Genomic DNA, 15,036 nt, shown 5'->3' with positions numbered 1-15,036 from the left:
ATATATATATATATATATATATATTTTTTTTTTTTTTTTTTTTTTTTCTTCTTCTTCTTCTTCCTCCTCTTCTTCTTTTGTTTTAGCCTAGCAGTAAAATGTGGCTCAGTTGATTGTTTACATTTTTCTGGGACTGCAACACTACAAGTAGCAACTGGCCAAGATGAGCAGCTCTGTTGTTTATGAGTGGACAAAGCTGTCTGAATAGTTTCTCATAGAGAGCATTAGAGGCCAAAATAACAATGGGAAAACAGCAACAGCTTGTTGGGGTGAAGGAGGAGCCATGTTTGTTTATAGTCGACTAGCATGGCAGAGGCAGAAGCGAACTTTTCCGTCAACAAAAGTTGACGGAAAAGTGCTAGTGTGATGCCGCCTTTAGAAATTCTGTGCTTGGCTAAAGAGTCTTTGATCTGTTGGAAAGAATGAACCTTGGCATTATCATGATGCAGCTACCATATGTGTGACTCCTTAGGATTTAGTCTTTGATTACATCTCAGAGATGTGTGTTAGCAGATAGCCTTATGTTAAACCTTATGTTCCGGTGATTAAACTATTTTCCAATATCCCATGACGGGTAAAAATGGTAAACCTAGAAATTGTTAGAAGACTGTTTGAATACTAATAAGTATTTTCTCTTTGTTATTCTGAATACAATGATGTACTTTCTAGCTCGATATAACCTCTGAAAGTTTAATTATTGCCTTATCAAGGATTCCTCCTCCGCCCGCTGTGTGATCCGTCAAGCAGAAACAGCTCGGTAGCGATGACACCGCTCAAACACACACACACACTCTCTCTCTCTCTCTCTCTCTCTCTCTCTCTCTCTCTCTCTCTCTCTCTCTCTCTCTCTCTCTCTCTCTCTCTCTCTCTCACAAACACACACGCTCCCTTGATCGTCTTCCTAGAACACGAGAGGCACGCCTGCATCTCTACGAGCCACTCTGGGTTCTCAATACGATGTTTGGAGTCTGTTCTCCATCACCACTATCTCTGTCTTCTCTCTGTTCTGAGAAAACAGGTGGATCCTCTGAATCATTTTCCGAGTCTTCACTACTGCTGTCTTCACTTTCTTCAGTTTCTTCCTCATAATCACTGTCACTGTAGTCAGGCTCAGAAGCATTGCTAAGTAAAAATTATCTGTCTTGTTCCATAGTGAGTTATGAACTGAGACGTCCCTTTGCTCTTATCAGGGTGCTTTCCACAAGGCAGGTCGCTGGGGTTGCCAAGTGTCGCCCTCAGAATGGGAGAATAGCTTCGTTATCCCTAAATATACAGAGCTAGTGGCAACACTATGGGTGGAAAAAGAAGCCAGATACTTCCACTTGCCATCTGACTTGAGAAACCGCGCATGAAGCTCAAACATGAGGCGCAAAAATTCTTGATTATGGGAACGATCGCCGTTGCTATGGACGCACTGATGCAATCGTTCATATACAATCGCCGGAACATAAGGGTTAAAGTCCTGTTAAATCTTGATTTTGGCTTGAGTCACCAAGCATTTGATAAAACTAATGTAGTAACATCTACTTTATATGCCAGAGTATAAGTTTTTTTTTCAAGGGGTTGTCTTATATACCAAGAATAAAACACAACCCTTTAATCCCGTGGTGAACATTAAGTGTCACAGTATCTTGGAATTCATTCTCCAGCCACACGCACCTGTGTACATTACACACACGCACACACACACACACATACACACTTCATGGGCTTCATGATAGGATTAGTTACTCTCTAAGGATGTCGAATGTTTACTGACGGCGTCACATGTCAGAGCACCCAGCCATGCCATAATAATCATTATCAGTAGCCAATTAAGCTATCAGAAACTATGATGTCGATAAATAATGTTTATGTTAATCTAATCATGGCTTTGATTTTTAATTCCTTTAACTACTTATATTTTAAGGTACTTGTGTGTGAGCTAATTGTTTGATTAATAAAGCAAGGGTGGCTGTATTTCAAAACTAATGGCTGTGGTAGTGAGAGAACAGCCATAATATGGCTCCCAAGGACCCAATGAGGTGCCAGCAATAAACCTGTGGCGATAATTACCGTAATCATCAAGAAAAGAAAGTAATGCATGTTCCTGCTATTTTGGAGCTCAGAAACTAATGGAACTGTACAGAACAGGGATTGTTAATTTTGTCATAATACTAACGTTCTTAAGTGAGGGAACCTGTCAACACAGTCATGCAAGCCTCTCATGTTGCAGCTCGTCAGTGATGCATCCTTCACCATTAAAGGGGTCGTCTTATACAGCAGTAAAAGCTCAAAACTTAAACTTTTCCTTTGAAAATTGGGGGACATCTTATATACCATGTCATCATATAGTCTGGCATTTACGATAGTGTTTTTTTTTTTTTTTTTTTGTATAAAATGAAAATGTGATAACCATATGTTATTCAGTCATACCCACTAGCTATCTTGCAGTACTGTAACTGAGGTACTCAGTGAATTGGTAAGAAAACCCTTATGCACACCAAAGATGCACTTCAGTTGCTACCATTTTTGTCTTTAGGACATTGCTATATTTTGAAGAAAGAAATGTATAGGTTTCATACTTTCAAAACAGATTTTATGTATTTTTTTTTGTGTGTGTGTGTGTGTGTGTGTGTGTGTGTGTGTGTGTGTGTGTATTTACCTAATTGTATTGTACAGGTTTCAAGCCAGGCTCAGAGTGTCCTGTCTCCATATCTCCACTTCTCTAATTTTTCTTTAAAGATATGCACATTAGGTGCTGTAACAACTTCATCACTCAATGCATTCCACTTTTCCACCGTTCTATGTGGAAAACTGTATTTTCCAATATCCGTCACACATTGCTTCTTCCTAATCTTCTTTGCATGTCCTCTTATCCTTCCAGCTTCTTCTGTCACCAGCACCAGGTCTTCCTTGTCTACCTTTTCGATGCCATTTACTATTCTGTACATTGTTATTAAGTCTCTTTGTTCTCTTCTATCTTGTAAGGTTGGCAGTCCCATTTCCTTCAGCCTTTCTTCATATGTTAGGTCTTTTAGTTCAGGCACCATCTTTGTAGTTATCTTCTAGATTTGTTCTAATCTTGTTATATCCTTTTTCAAGTTTGGCAACCACACCACTGCTGCATATTCTATCTTTGGACATACCATGTTTGTAATAATTTTTTTCATAATATCTTTGTCCAAGTACTGAAATGCCACTCTAGTAATAGTCAACATTTTATATGATGATCCAAATATCTTACTTATGTGTTTTTCAGGGTTCAGATTTTCTTGTATAACCACTTCCAGACCTTTTTCCTCTTTAGTCATCATTATTTGTTCCTCTCCCATCAGATTTTGTTTATATCTTCCTGCAGTAGCAAACAGTCCTCTCTGGTCTTGATTACTCTGAGCAATTTTGCATCATCAGCAAACAAATTAATATAACTTGTCGTCCCTTTCTGTATGTCATTTACGCATACAGTGGCCCCTCTACATATGAGCTACTCTATTTACGAGAAACTCGAGACATGAGATGTCTTTCGAGCAAAAATCTTGACCAACATGTAAGAGAAAATACAAGTTACGAGAATTTCCAGATGCTCTCGCTAGGTGGCTGTGTGGTCAAGACCGCCCAGCATCAGCCAGCATGTGTGTTTCCGACCATACAGACCCGATCCCACACTCTTGTGTTGTGTTGTTTTTATCACATTTATCTCCTTTTTGTGACCTTAACCATGAGTTCTAAGAAAGGAAATGGAAAAGTGTCCTCTGAGAAAAAAAAGAAAAAAAAAAGAGGATGTCAATCGAAATGAAGCAGGAGATAATAGACAAACATGAGCATGGTGTTCGTGTGAGTGACCTCATAAAGCAGTACAATCGGTTATCATTGACGATCTGTACGATATTGAAACAGAAAGATGCCATAAAAGCTATAAAGCTTAAGTGCTTACATATCGTCAACAGTCTCTCGCACTCCCTCACTCCTCCATCACCACGCATACACCTCTGTTAGACGCTACCGACTTCCTCCATGGTACATAATTGCTCATAATAAACTCGCATTTTATTTTGTTAATATTATCTTATTTATTTTATTACTGTATTTTTATGTTCAATTACTATTTGAATGTGTTTTTAGTAATCAGAAAATGTGTTTTACACTTATTTAGGATTAACTTGGATGATTTTGGGCGGCCAGGAACAGATTAATTGGTTTTCAGTTATTTCTTATGGGGAAAATTCATTTGAGATATGAAAAATTCTAAATATGAGCTCAATTCGGGAACAAATTAATCTCGTATGTAGTGGGGCCACTGTACTTGGAACATAAGGGGAGCTAATACTGATCCATTTGTTACTTTACTCTCTGATCACATTTCTCATCTCTCTGTCCTTCAAGTAATCCCATATCCAATCTAAAATAATTCCTCTCAGTCCTCCTATGTTCTCTAAATTCCAAAGTAGTCTGCTGTGAGGAACTTTATAAAAAGTTTGTGTGTGTGTGTGTGTGTGTGTGTGTGTGTGTGTGTGTGTGTGTGTGTGTGTGTGTGTGTGTGTGTGTGTGTGTGTGTGTGTGTGTGTGTGTGTGTGTGTGTGTGTGTGTGTGTGTGTGTGTGTGTGTTTGTGTGTGAGGACAATATATCATATTTTTAGTGTACATATTTATGAAACAAAAGACAGTTAATTAATGTATTAGTAGTTCTCATGTATCTTTTTTTCATCTCCACAGCTTGATTTTCCATTTTGGAGAATACAGACCCATCATGACTTCGTGAACCTGTACAAGGCCTTGAGCATCTGTGGTCTTTGAACACACTACAAGAATACTTTGGTCACTAGTGTTTGTATGTCATTGCTTTTGCCTTGTGGCATTGCTTGATGACTGTCTTTATTAATGCAATATGTCCAGAAATAAGCATAATTTCTTTTATTCATTAATTACAGGAAAGCCATAAGTACATTATTGAGAAAAATATTGTACTTCATGAATTTCATGGACAATAAGGTGAAGATACATTTGTTTCATACGTACTAGTATCTACTCGAATATGGGTAGAGACTTCTGACAGTGTTAAGGTCTATATTGCATGATTACTTAAGCATTAGAAATACACCCAAAATCATGTAGTTGAGAGTGTGTTACAGAAATGTATTCTACAGTGATACTTCATTTTTGAAAGGATACATGTATTTTGAAGCTTAAGATCAAAACTTTGAACTAGAATTTTAATATCTGATTTGAATCTTTGACTACCAAAGAAAATGTTTTTTTTTTTTCACCTGTGATTTGATAGACTGGAAAAGAAGGCAGCAGTTATAGTGCATTAAATGAAGAAAACTAGGATGAATGTGTGAAATTACATAACATGGCTGTAGTGCTTCATTTATGACTTGTGGCTGCTCTGAAGGCAACACTGCTGCACATTGATTCCAGATGACATTGATCAAGATAACTAGCCAACTCAGTGTTGAAAACTAAATGGTTCTGAAAACTGTTATGAAGTTCCTCATGACTAGTGCTGCTGAGCTACGAGGGGAAATGTGAAGCATATCAATATAAGGAGAACATGAGTGAAAGTGCCAAGTGATAGATGTGATTGTGTTAAGGCTGCCAGTATGTGAAGGAAAGGATTGATTTGTTACTAGCATCCATTGTATACACAAATAAGTACACAAGAAAGTATCATCAAAATGAAAAAGCACTGTCGTATGTATACAGCAACATTTGTTTCAAACATTCCTAGAAGGCATCTTCAGTATATATATATAGTCATATGGGGTCTGTGTTTGGGAAGTACAGAGTGCAACAGTGTACTAGCATGTAATAATAATGTACAGAACATTGGGGTACAGCTGAACAATGAAATGAAGCCTCACTTACTCTGTCAAGATTTTGTGGAAACAGGATTTATCAAGGACTGGAAGATGACTTCACTATGTTTAATCTCACACATCAGACAAAATACTTTTGCTAAAATCAGCCCGTAGTATTTGGCAAAATAATATTTAGGTTTTTAGTAATGGCTTTTTTTCAGCTGGCTGTAGTATCCTCCCATACCCCTCTCTCTCTCTCTCTCTCTCTCTCTCTCTCTCTCTCTCTCTCTCTCTCTCTCTCTCTCTCTCTCTCTCTCTCTCTCTCTCACACACACACACACACACACACACACACTTTTGATATAGTAGTGACTGTAAAGTATTTTATTTGTTGTAGTACTCTTGTTGAACATTGTTTTGTATATATATGCCTCTTGTACTCATTCAGAATAAGTTTATCAGTCCATAATGGGTGTGTATCTGCCAAAAGGGGTAAACATAGAATGCCTGTTAGGTAAATATTCCTTGCTTTTGAAATGGTCCAGTTAAATGGCATAAGTAAGCAACGTTCCATTTACATAACCAGATGAATTATTCCTGATAGTATTGTTGTACAAAATGTAAAGCATTAGATGATTGTCTTAATTTGCTTTGTACCTTATTATTTGTAGTGAGTATAGAATAGATATGTCTGGCATGTATTAAAGGTCACGTATAGCCTTCACATCGTAATTATAGAGATATTTTCAGCTCTGGTGATTAGGTGTACACCAGAATGTAGAGGGAAACCTCTGAAGACCTTTCATATGTTCCAGATTTCACTTAAAATATTGTGATAATGCTGTTGATTTGTTCTTTCCTCTTCTTTTTATACCTGTCATCGAAGAATAAGATTACACACTGTGCTGACATTGCATTTGAGGTGTACAACTTTCCATCACACCTTCATTATATATATATAGGATATTTCTCTGGATTATTTGCTATTACTCCATTATATTCCTCCATCAGATGTATTCAAGTTGAAGTAACTGATTTAAGAATTCTTAAAATCAAACCAAAAGATCCTGATGTGAATGTCTACATTTTTTGCAATCACTATTATTGTTATTATCATTATTATTATTATTATTATTATTATTATGATTATGATTATCATTATTATTACTTCTATTAATATCATCATCATTATTAACATCAATCATCTTCCACCATCACCATGAAACTTCAATATTTCTTTATATTAACTTACTGAATCATTTACTCTAATTTTGCATCCAATTTGCATACATTTTGTAGCATAATATCAATGTGAAAGATACAATCACAAATGTGAATACAAAAAATAGTGCACATAATGAAGATACCTTTTGTTCAAATTAGATTTGTGCTTTCATGTTTCTTCCCTCACTTCATCACCCATGCAGTCAGAAACCACTTTGGTGTTTGTGGTTGCTGTAATAAGAAATCATAGCCACACTATCCTGAGGTTGCAGTGGTAGATGAACCTCAGAGTCAGTGATGGAGCACCCAGGCATCTCAGCAGACTTATAGGGCTTTTAGTTTAGATATATTGAAACATTTCTTAAAAGTAGTGAATTATAATGGCAATATTTTCTCAAAACAGTAGACAGAATGATTGTGCTAAGCTTGTCAGAGTCACAAAAATTATTCTAGCACTATAGGTTGACACAAATAAGAAAATAAAGCACAACTTCAAGTATATTATGATTGTGTGTAGTCAGAATCATCAGCAGACTGTTACTCTGCCTTCTATCTGGACATCTTCAGTATTTGTAATTCTTAATGTATGATTACAAACATGTGAGTAATAAATTACTTTTATGAGTCCTTCCTCATTTATCCATATAGTGTAGTAATTAGAAATTACCTGTTGAATTTATTCTTGAATATTGATCATCATGAAATTTACCAACTTAACTAATATTAATACTTATTCTCATATCTTCTGATATCAAGGCTTGAAAAAAATTGACATTTTATGTTCTCACTGTTCTTTGAGACAAACAAAAAGGAACAGGTTCTTGTGATCACTACTTGTTTCCATTAGACAGAGCCAAGTCTACATCACACCTTGCAATAGAGTGAGAAGCACTCCACTACTACTACCCTTAACAACTACTGCTTGGTACTAATCTATTGTCATGGCCTGGCAGCAAGACACATCCTGTCATCCACTGCGACACATGGTTGATGTCTGACTAACCAGCATACTCACTACAGTCCGTCACTAAGAAGATGGCATCTCCTAACAAGGAACATTATCTTCACTACGTGTTCCTCCATGGTGACTTCCAGCATGGAGAGAACACGTTGGTCATTTGGTCCTTAAGGCATAAACGATCATGATGGGTGACAGGAATGATAAGTGATGAGCAGAGAACTCATGTCCCAAGAGGTTACTTTCCTCTCTTGGTCTACACTTTCCTCTTTTAAACACTATATACATAAGTATATATACATTCATATTACAATGCTATGCATAACTTGCTGGTTTTTGCTGGTTTAAATAAGGCATTGCAAAAAACCTTACCCACTACACATCTACAACTCTGTTCACAAAATCTACAAATTTATCCATCCAATCTACAAATGGTCTATGAAATACACTACACCAGTGATGAAGATTTATGGCCAACCTTCAGGTCTTCATTGGTACATCTCCAAGAATCACCCTCTTCTTCCTCCTTTTCCTCTTGTTCCTTTGGCTACATCGGCAGTAGCAGTCTGGTGTCTGTTGTATGTCTTGCACGCTCACTCCAAACATTTCCCTCACTTCTTTGGTATTATTAGTACTGAATTCTGGAACAAAATGTAGAATAATATTGAAATGGCGTTAATAGTAATGTCCTGAAAAAATAACAAGAAAGTGTTCAAAACCTTTTAAAATAAGACGTGTGGAGATAAAAGTGTAATGTGCAAACCACAATACTCACATCGTGGTCAATCAACACTTTATTCTGGACTTCGCTGTACCTAGTCATACTCCTGTGAGATGAATATAATGCCATCCTGTTCAATGGTGCAGCTGCTCCCATCCTCCTCAGTGCCTGTTGTCTTGTGGTACATTGGGTTGGGGAAGCTTGTATTGATAATAATATGTTGATGCATCTTCAGGATCCTGACAAACATCTGTAGAGTGCTCCCACACACCCAAACACCCATTGCACTGCTTCCACACACCCAAACACCCAGAACACTGCTTCCACACACCCAACACCCAGAACACTGCTTCCACACACCCAACACCCAGAACACTGCTTCCACACACTCAGAACACTACTCCCACACACCCAAACACCCAGAACACTGCTTTCACACACCCAAACACCCAGAACACTGCTCCCACACACCCAAACACCCATAGCACTGCTTCCACACACCCAAACACCCAGAACACTGCTCCCACACACCCAAACACCCATAGCACTGCTTCCACACACCCAAACACCCAGAACACTGCTTCCACACACCCAACACCCAGAACACTGCTTCCACACACCCAACACCCAGAACACTGCTTCCACACACCCAACACCCAGAACACTGCTTCCACACACCCAACACCCAGAACACTGCTTCCACACACCCAAACACCCAGAACACTGCTTCCACACACCCAAACACCTAGAACACTGTTCCATACACCCAAACACCTAAAACACTGTTTCCACACACTCAGAACACTACTCCCACACACCCAAACACCCAGAACACTGCTTTCACACACCCAAACACCCAGAACACTGATTCCACACATCCAAACACACCCAGAACACTGTTCCCACACACCCAAACACCTAGAAAACTGCTTCCACACACCCAAACACCTAGAACACTAATTCCACACACCCGAACACCCAGAACACTGTTCCCACACACCCAAACACCTAGAACGCTGCTCCCACACACCCAAACACCTAGAACACTGCTTCTGCACACCCAAACACCCAGAACACTGCTTCCACACACCCAAACACACCCACCACACTGCTTCCACACACCCAAACACACCCAGAACACTGTTCCCACACACCCAGAACACTGCTTCCACACACCCAAACACACCTAGAACACTGTTCCCACATGCCCAAACACCCAGAACACTGCTTCCACACACCCATACACCTAGAACACTGTTCCCACATGCCCAAACACCCAGAACACTGTTCCCACACACCCAAACACACCCAGAACACTGTTCCCACACAACCAAACACACCCAGAACACTGCTTCCACACACCCAAACACCCAGAACACTGTTCCCACACACCCAAACACCTAGAACACTGTTCCCACACACACAAACACTGCTTCCAACACCCAGAACACTGCTTCCACACACCCAAACACACCCAGAACACTGCTTCCACACACCCAAACACCCTGAACACTGCTTCTACACACCCAGAACACTGTTTCCACACACCCAAACACCCAGAGTACTGCTTCCACACACCCACAAGACTTAAAAAGCTCATAAGTAACCCATAGCACACTCAAAACGACGGGCAACAGCATAGAATGACCCTAACCTCCGCAAACTCATTAGAAAGTATATAGTATACACCAAAATCACGCCACACACACCCAACTACGTAAAACACTCAGTATTATACATAAACACACTCAAAACACCATGCAATACCTCAAAATATAACCAAACACTCAAAACTCACTAGTAACACCCAATGTATACCCAAACTTCCCCATACAGACCCAAAAAACCCTAACACACACCTACACACAAAAAAAAAAAAAACTCAAAACTAATCCAAAACACTCAGAACACCAACCAAAATGCTCTCAAAACAGTCAAAACATCCTAATGCTCACACACACCTCCAAACCACACTTAAGTTACGTAAAATATAAAGATCTAACACAAACTGAAAACATACGAAACGCACCCAAAACATACTCATAACAACCTGCAACACTACAGAAAATACTTGAAACACCCTAAATATGCCCAGCAGTATGCTTTTATAAAGAACGATAGAATTAAAAGGGACACTTACCTAAATATTACAGTTTGGTTCCTTCTCCTATTCCGCCTCTATTTCTCATTTCTTCTTCGTCCTCTTCGTTTGTAGTTTCTCCTTCTTTCTTCTATTGCTTCCATATCTACACATCTGAGCCTAGAAACGCATCAAAACACTATATAATCAACAAAATATTGAGGAAATGGAGGGTGACTTAAGTATTGTGGCTTGGCTGCTACTCCACTTCCTCTTCCCTTTCTCCTTCCTTCCTCCTTATCCTCCTTTACTTCTTTTTTTTTCTCTCCTGCTGCTACTAATATCTACACACCTGAACCTAAAAACACACGAAAACACGTAGAAATCACTAGAGTTTAGGCAAAATATTGACGAACTGCGGGTTTGGGAAAGAGACGCCAGCCCGGGGCTATGATGAGTCACCACCTGGGCTGTGGTCATCTGAGAGAACGAGAACGGGGATGACTCGGTTAAATTACGTAAATGATTTGATTTAAAAAAATTAGAAAAAACAAAGCCACGGCCGAATGCATGATATTTTATGACGTGATAAATATCTAAACTAATTTTCAAGATATCAAAATATTTCCAGCTTAACTAGTTTTTTTCAATAATGTCTAAATTAATTATGTTAAAAGTATAAAACATTTTCACAATAACTTTCCTAAAGCACCCTGGAAAGTCAAGCCATTTTCACTTGGCGAATATTTTATTACATTTCACGGAATCTGAGCTATCTTTTAAGGCATTCTACAGCGAGTTAGAACCGAGAAGCAGAAACGTGAGCAAATAAAATAAAGAAAAAATAAGAATTCTTTTCAACAGCACCAAAAAAGTTTTCAAAGTACACATATTTCACTCAATAGATTGATTTCACACTTAAAAGAGCACAGGCGATTCTTTGATACAAAGGCCCACTTATAGCTTGAAATAAAAAAAAAACTCAAAATATGAAATGGAATATTTTGACCGCTAGAAAGCCTTTAACATACGCCATAAAACACCACTAAACGCTACAAATTTACCCAACACAGGCGCGAAATACACTTTAAACACAACGAAACATCTATAAAAACCATAAAAACATACCATGGAAGCGTAATATTACCGTCAGGAAATATTTGAAAAAAAAGTATTTGATCCCACAGGGGTGGGTGTTGGCTTGGGCTCCAGGGAGGGAGGCGGCCCGGAGGCAAAACCGGCAACAGCGGTGGCGGACCTCCATAAGTTGTTATCATCTCACCAAACCAAAATTAAGCCATATATATAGGGAATTTTTGACCACGGTATATGAAATGGTAGACTTATGACTGCATTTTGACACATGTTTGGTTTACGGTAAGTGAAGGAAGTAAATATCAGCTGATAGCACTGACGCCTTGCTCTTATGATATACCTATCACCTTTTGATATTTGCGTACTGTTTTCACTCACATATGTAAAGGAAACCTAAAAATAAGTGAATGGCCTTATAAATACCTTTAATTGATGAAGATAAAGCAGTGTGAAGCGTTGTGGTGAAGGTTTGCACTGTTTGTCTTGCCGCTTGGTGCTTGATACTTGGTGCTTGGCGCTGCTTGAAAACTGTCAGTAATATAGCAACACTTCACCTCACTTGTGTGTGTGTGTGTGTGTGTGTGTGTGTGTGTGTGTGTGTGTGTGTGTGTGTGTGTGTGTGCAAGCATGTTCCGGATGTGTGTGGGGATGTTTTGAGTGTGTTTACGGGTGTTTTCGGTATATAAGAGTATCATTTAAGTGTAGCTGTGTGTGTGGGTGTGTATGGATCAGTAGAGCCCACCACCACCATCGTTGTTACCCTCACCAACAACACTAAACAACTACTGTCGTGTTAACCAGTAGCAGAAGATATAGGCGTTTTCAGTAGCACTTACAAAAGGCGAACGGTCTTAAAAGCGTTCGCCCCAAAGGCAAACGCTTTTCAAGATATGTTCGCTTGTGTTAGCTCTCAGAGTCACGTGATAGTGAACACTTACGCTGATTGGCTGTGAGACGAGTTGCCAACTTTATAAGTTATAAATCAATAAAAAATACTATTATGAGGAGCATGAAGATATGATAAGTATTATCATGTAAAGGAAATACATTTAGTAACTGTTTACTGATATTGAAATTCATAAGAATTCTCCTTGCAGTTTGAATTAAATAAAAACAGAGTCTTGCACTCTCGAGACATCTGGGACTACGCACTCTGGCTGGATCACGGTTCACACTTGTTCGCGCTACTCATTTCAAAGCTTGTGACTCCGACTTTGATTTTCAGTTACGTGAGAATCTCGTAGGTTACGCATTATCTAAGCACATTAATTGTAAAGTATAAATATGATAGTATATTTGCACTGTTACTTGATAATGACATAAGGTTATAGCAATATTGCGGAAGATTTGGGTATATTTTCTAATGGTGGTGCTCTGAAAACTTTGGGCGAACGAACACACAACATCATGGCCTCTTTGACAGTGCAATAATTTGAGGGAATGCACAGCAAAAATGTCTCTGCCAATGTAACTACTGAATGACAAGGAGTCACTAGTGGTATAACGGTTTATCTGGCATATTGTGTATTAATGGATACTGGGTTTATTACCTGTAATACCTTATAAAGTAGGAAAATGTGACAGGGGAAGTGATACCTGGGATCTTAAGGGGTCTATTCACCTCTATCATTTAGTCTCATCACCGCCATAGGCGCTCACGTATTATAAAACAATTTGGTAAATCTATAGAACAGCAACTCCTTACATATTCTTTTCTATTACCCCCCTTCCCTCCAACAAGCTTGGGGGCACGTGGGGAATCAGGGGTTTTGGGGGGGGGGAGCCAAAAGAGGTGAGATATGGCGATCCAAAAAAATCTAAGGACAAAAACCTAACCTAACGTAACCTAACCTAACCGGGGAGGCTGTGCCCTCCGGACCCCCACCACTACAACACTAACATAAACCTAACCTAACGTAACCTAACCTAGCCTGGACCCTCCCTACAACACTAACGTAACCCTAACATAAACCTAACCTAACGTATCCTTGCTTTTGGGCAGCTTCCCTCCCCCCACACCGGTTCTCTTATAGCTTCACACAATATGCCCTACCTCTACCAATACCCCTCCTCACAATACCTTAACGAAAGGATGAAGGTCCTGGCTGGTCCTCTTCTCGATTGTACACTGACTTGCATCGCAGGGGCGATGATTTCTCAGTAATCAAATTCGCAATCTTTACAACTAATGTGACTGGTGGCCATGGCTCAACTGCGCACACAGATCAGGGTTGCCGGGTTATCTACACAACAACGTGGATTAGGAGTGTTGCCACCAACAGCATCGTTTCAAATGTGGAAATTATTCCACATTTACGTGGAAATTTACACGTCATACTATAGGAGAAACGTACGCTAATATAATGAAACAAAGATTGTTGTCATAATTCTGCATATATCAAAAAATAAACGAAATAACAGACAAATACGTAAATGGAAAGAATTAAAATCCCTTTCATATTAGTGTTATAGCGCAGAGCTTTGTTAACACTTTCAGTACTGGGACACTTGTTACCTTGAGATTTGTGAACTATTACACCATTTTATTGACATTAGCAAGGATCTATGGAGGTCAGAAGATTAATGGCCACAGTTTTCACTAAATTAATCTCCCACAAAAGTTTCTGAAGCTGTATAAAATCACCAATTAGTAAGCAAAATGAATATGAAAACGCGTCATGGTGCTGAAGAGGAATTAAGAGCATCTCCCCTACGCCCACCACCACTCACTAAAACGCCCACCACCTCACCAATACGCCCACACCTTCACACACGCCCATCACAACCTTGCCACTACCTCGTGGGTGGGTGTGGATGTGTTGGTGTGTTGGTGGGCTTATGTGATGGGTGTGGGTGGGTGTGGGCGTGATGGGCGTGTCTCAGGTGGTAAAGGAAGATTCCCAACACTGGAGAAAATAATGAATGACTTTGCTTGGCTGTAAAATTATTGAAAATAGTAAGATAGATAAAGAAGAAATGAAATAAAATGAATTATATAGCCTACTATAGGCAACATTTATGTAATGTACTATAAAGATTTGTTGTTTTATAAAGTTTATTGCGCTGGTGACATGACTCCGTCACTACAGTATTGCTTGTGAACGAGTATTTTGATCCAAATTAACAATTAATAATTAATATAATTTTGAAGTCTGCGTTGGCGCCAAGCACGCGACAA

At 39.0% G+C, this 15,036-nt stretch overlaps 1 protein-coding gene and 1 long non-coding RNA gene across 4 annotated transcripts in view; one reads left to right on the top strand and one right to left on the bottom strand.

The window, feature by feature from the left end:
- The window catches only part of LOC123504273 (eyes absent homolog 2-like), an 89,277-nt gene extending 81,649 nt beyond the window's left edge, over positions 1 to 7,628 (top strand). For both annotated transcript variants that reach the window (XM_045254683.1, XM_045254684.1), the window contains exon 16: positions 4,696 to 7,628. In XM_045254683.1, the coding sequence (XP_045110618.1) occupies positions 4,696 to 4,776 (81 nt within the window). In that variant the 3' untranslated portion in view covers positions 4,777 to 7,628. The remainder of the gene's footprint in view (positions 1 to 4,695) is intronic.
- On the bottom strand, positions 7,489 to 14,191 carry LOC123504276. 2 transcript variants are annotated; one of them, XR_006674784.1, is made up of 4 exons: positions 13,939 to 14,191; positions 12,282 to 12,386; positions 10,824 to 10,943; positions 7,489 to 8,603 (listed from the first exon to the last, which is right to left on the bottom strand). It is a non-coding gene; the product is annotated as an uncharacterized LOC123504276 (long non-coding RNA). The 2 variants fall into 2 exon arrangements; XR_006674783.1 differs by lacking the exons at positions 10,824 to 10,943; positions 12,282 to 12,386; positions 13,939 to 14,191 and adding an exon at positions 8,738 to 9,062.
- Between the last annotated feature and the right edge of the window lie 845 nt (positions 14,192 to 15,036).

The sequence above is a fragment of the Portunus trituberculatus genome, chromosome 15 (assembly GCF_017591435.1).
Source record: "Portunus trituberculatus isolate SZX2019 chromosome 15, ASM1759143v1, whole genome shotgun sequence".
In the NCBI taxonomy this organism is placed as follows: Eukaryota; Metazoa; Arthropoda; class Malacostraca; order Decapoda; family Portunidae; genus Portunus; species Portunus trituberculatus.
Note: the sequence above shows the minus strand (reverse complement) of the source record. Positions and strands in the feature narration are given on the sequence as shown.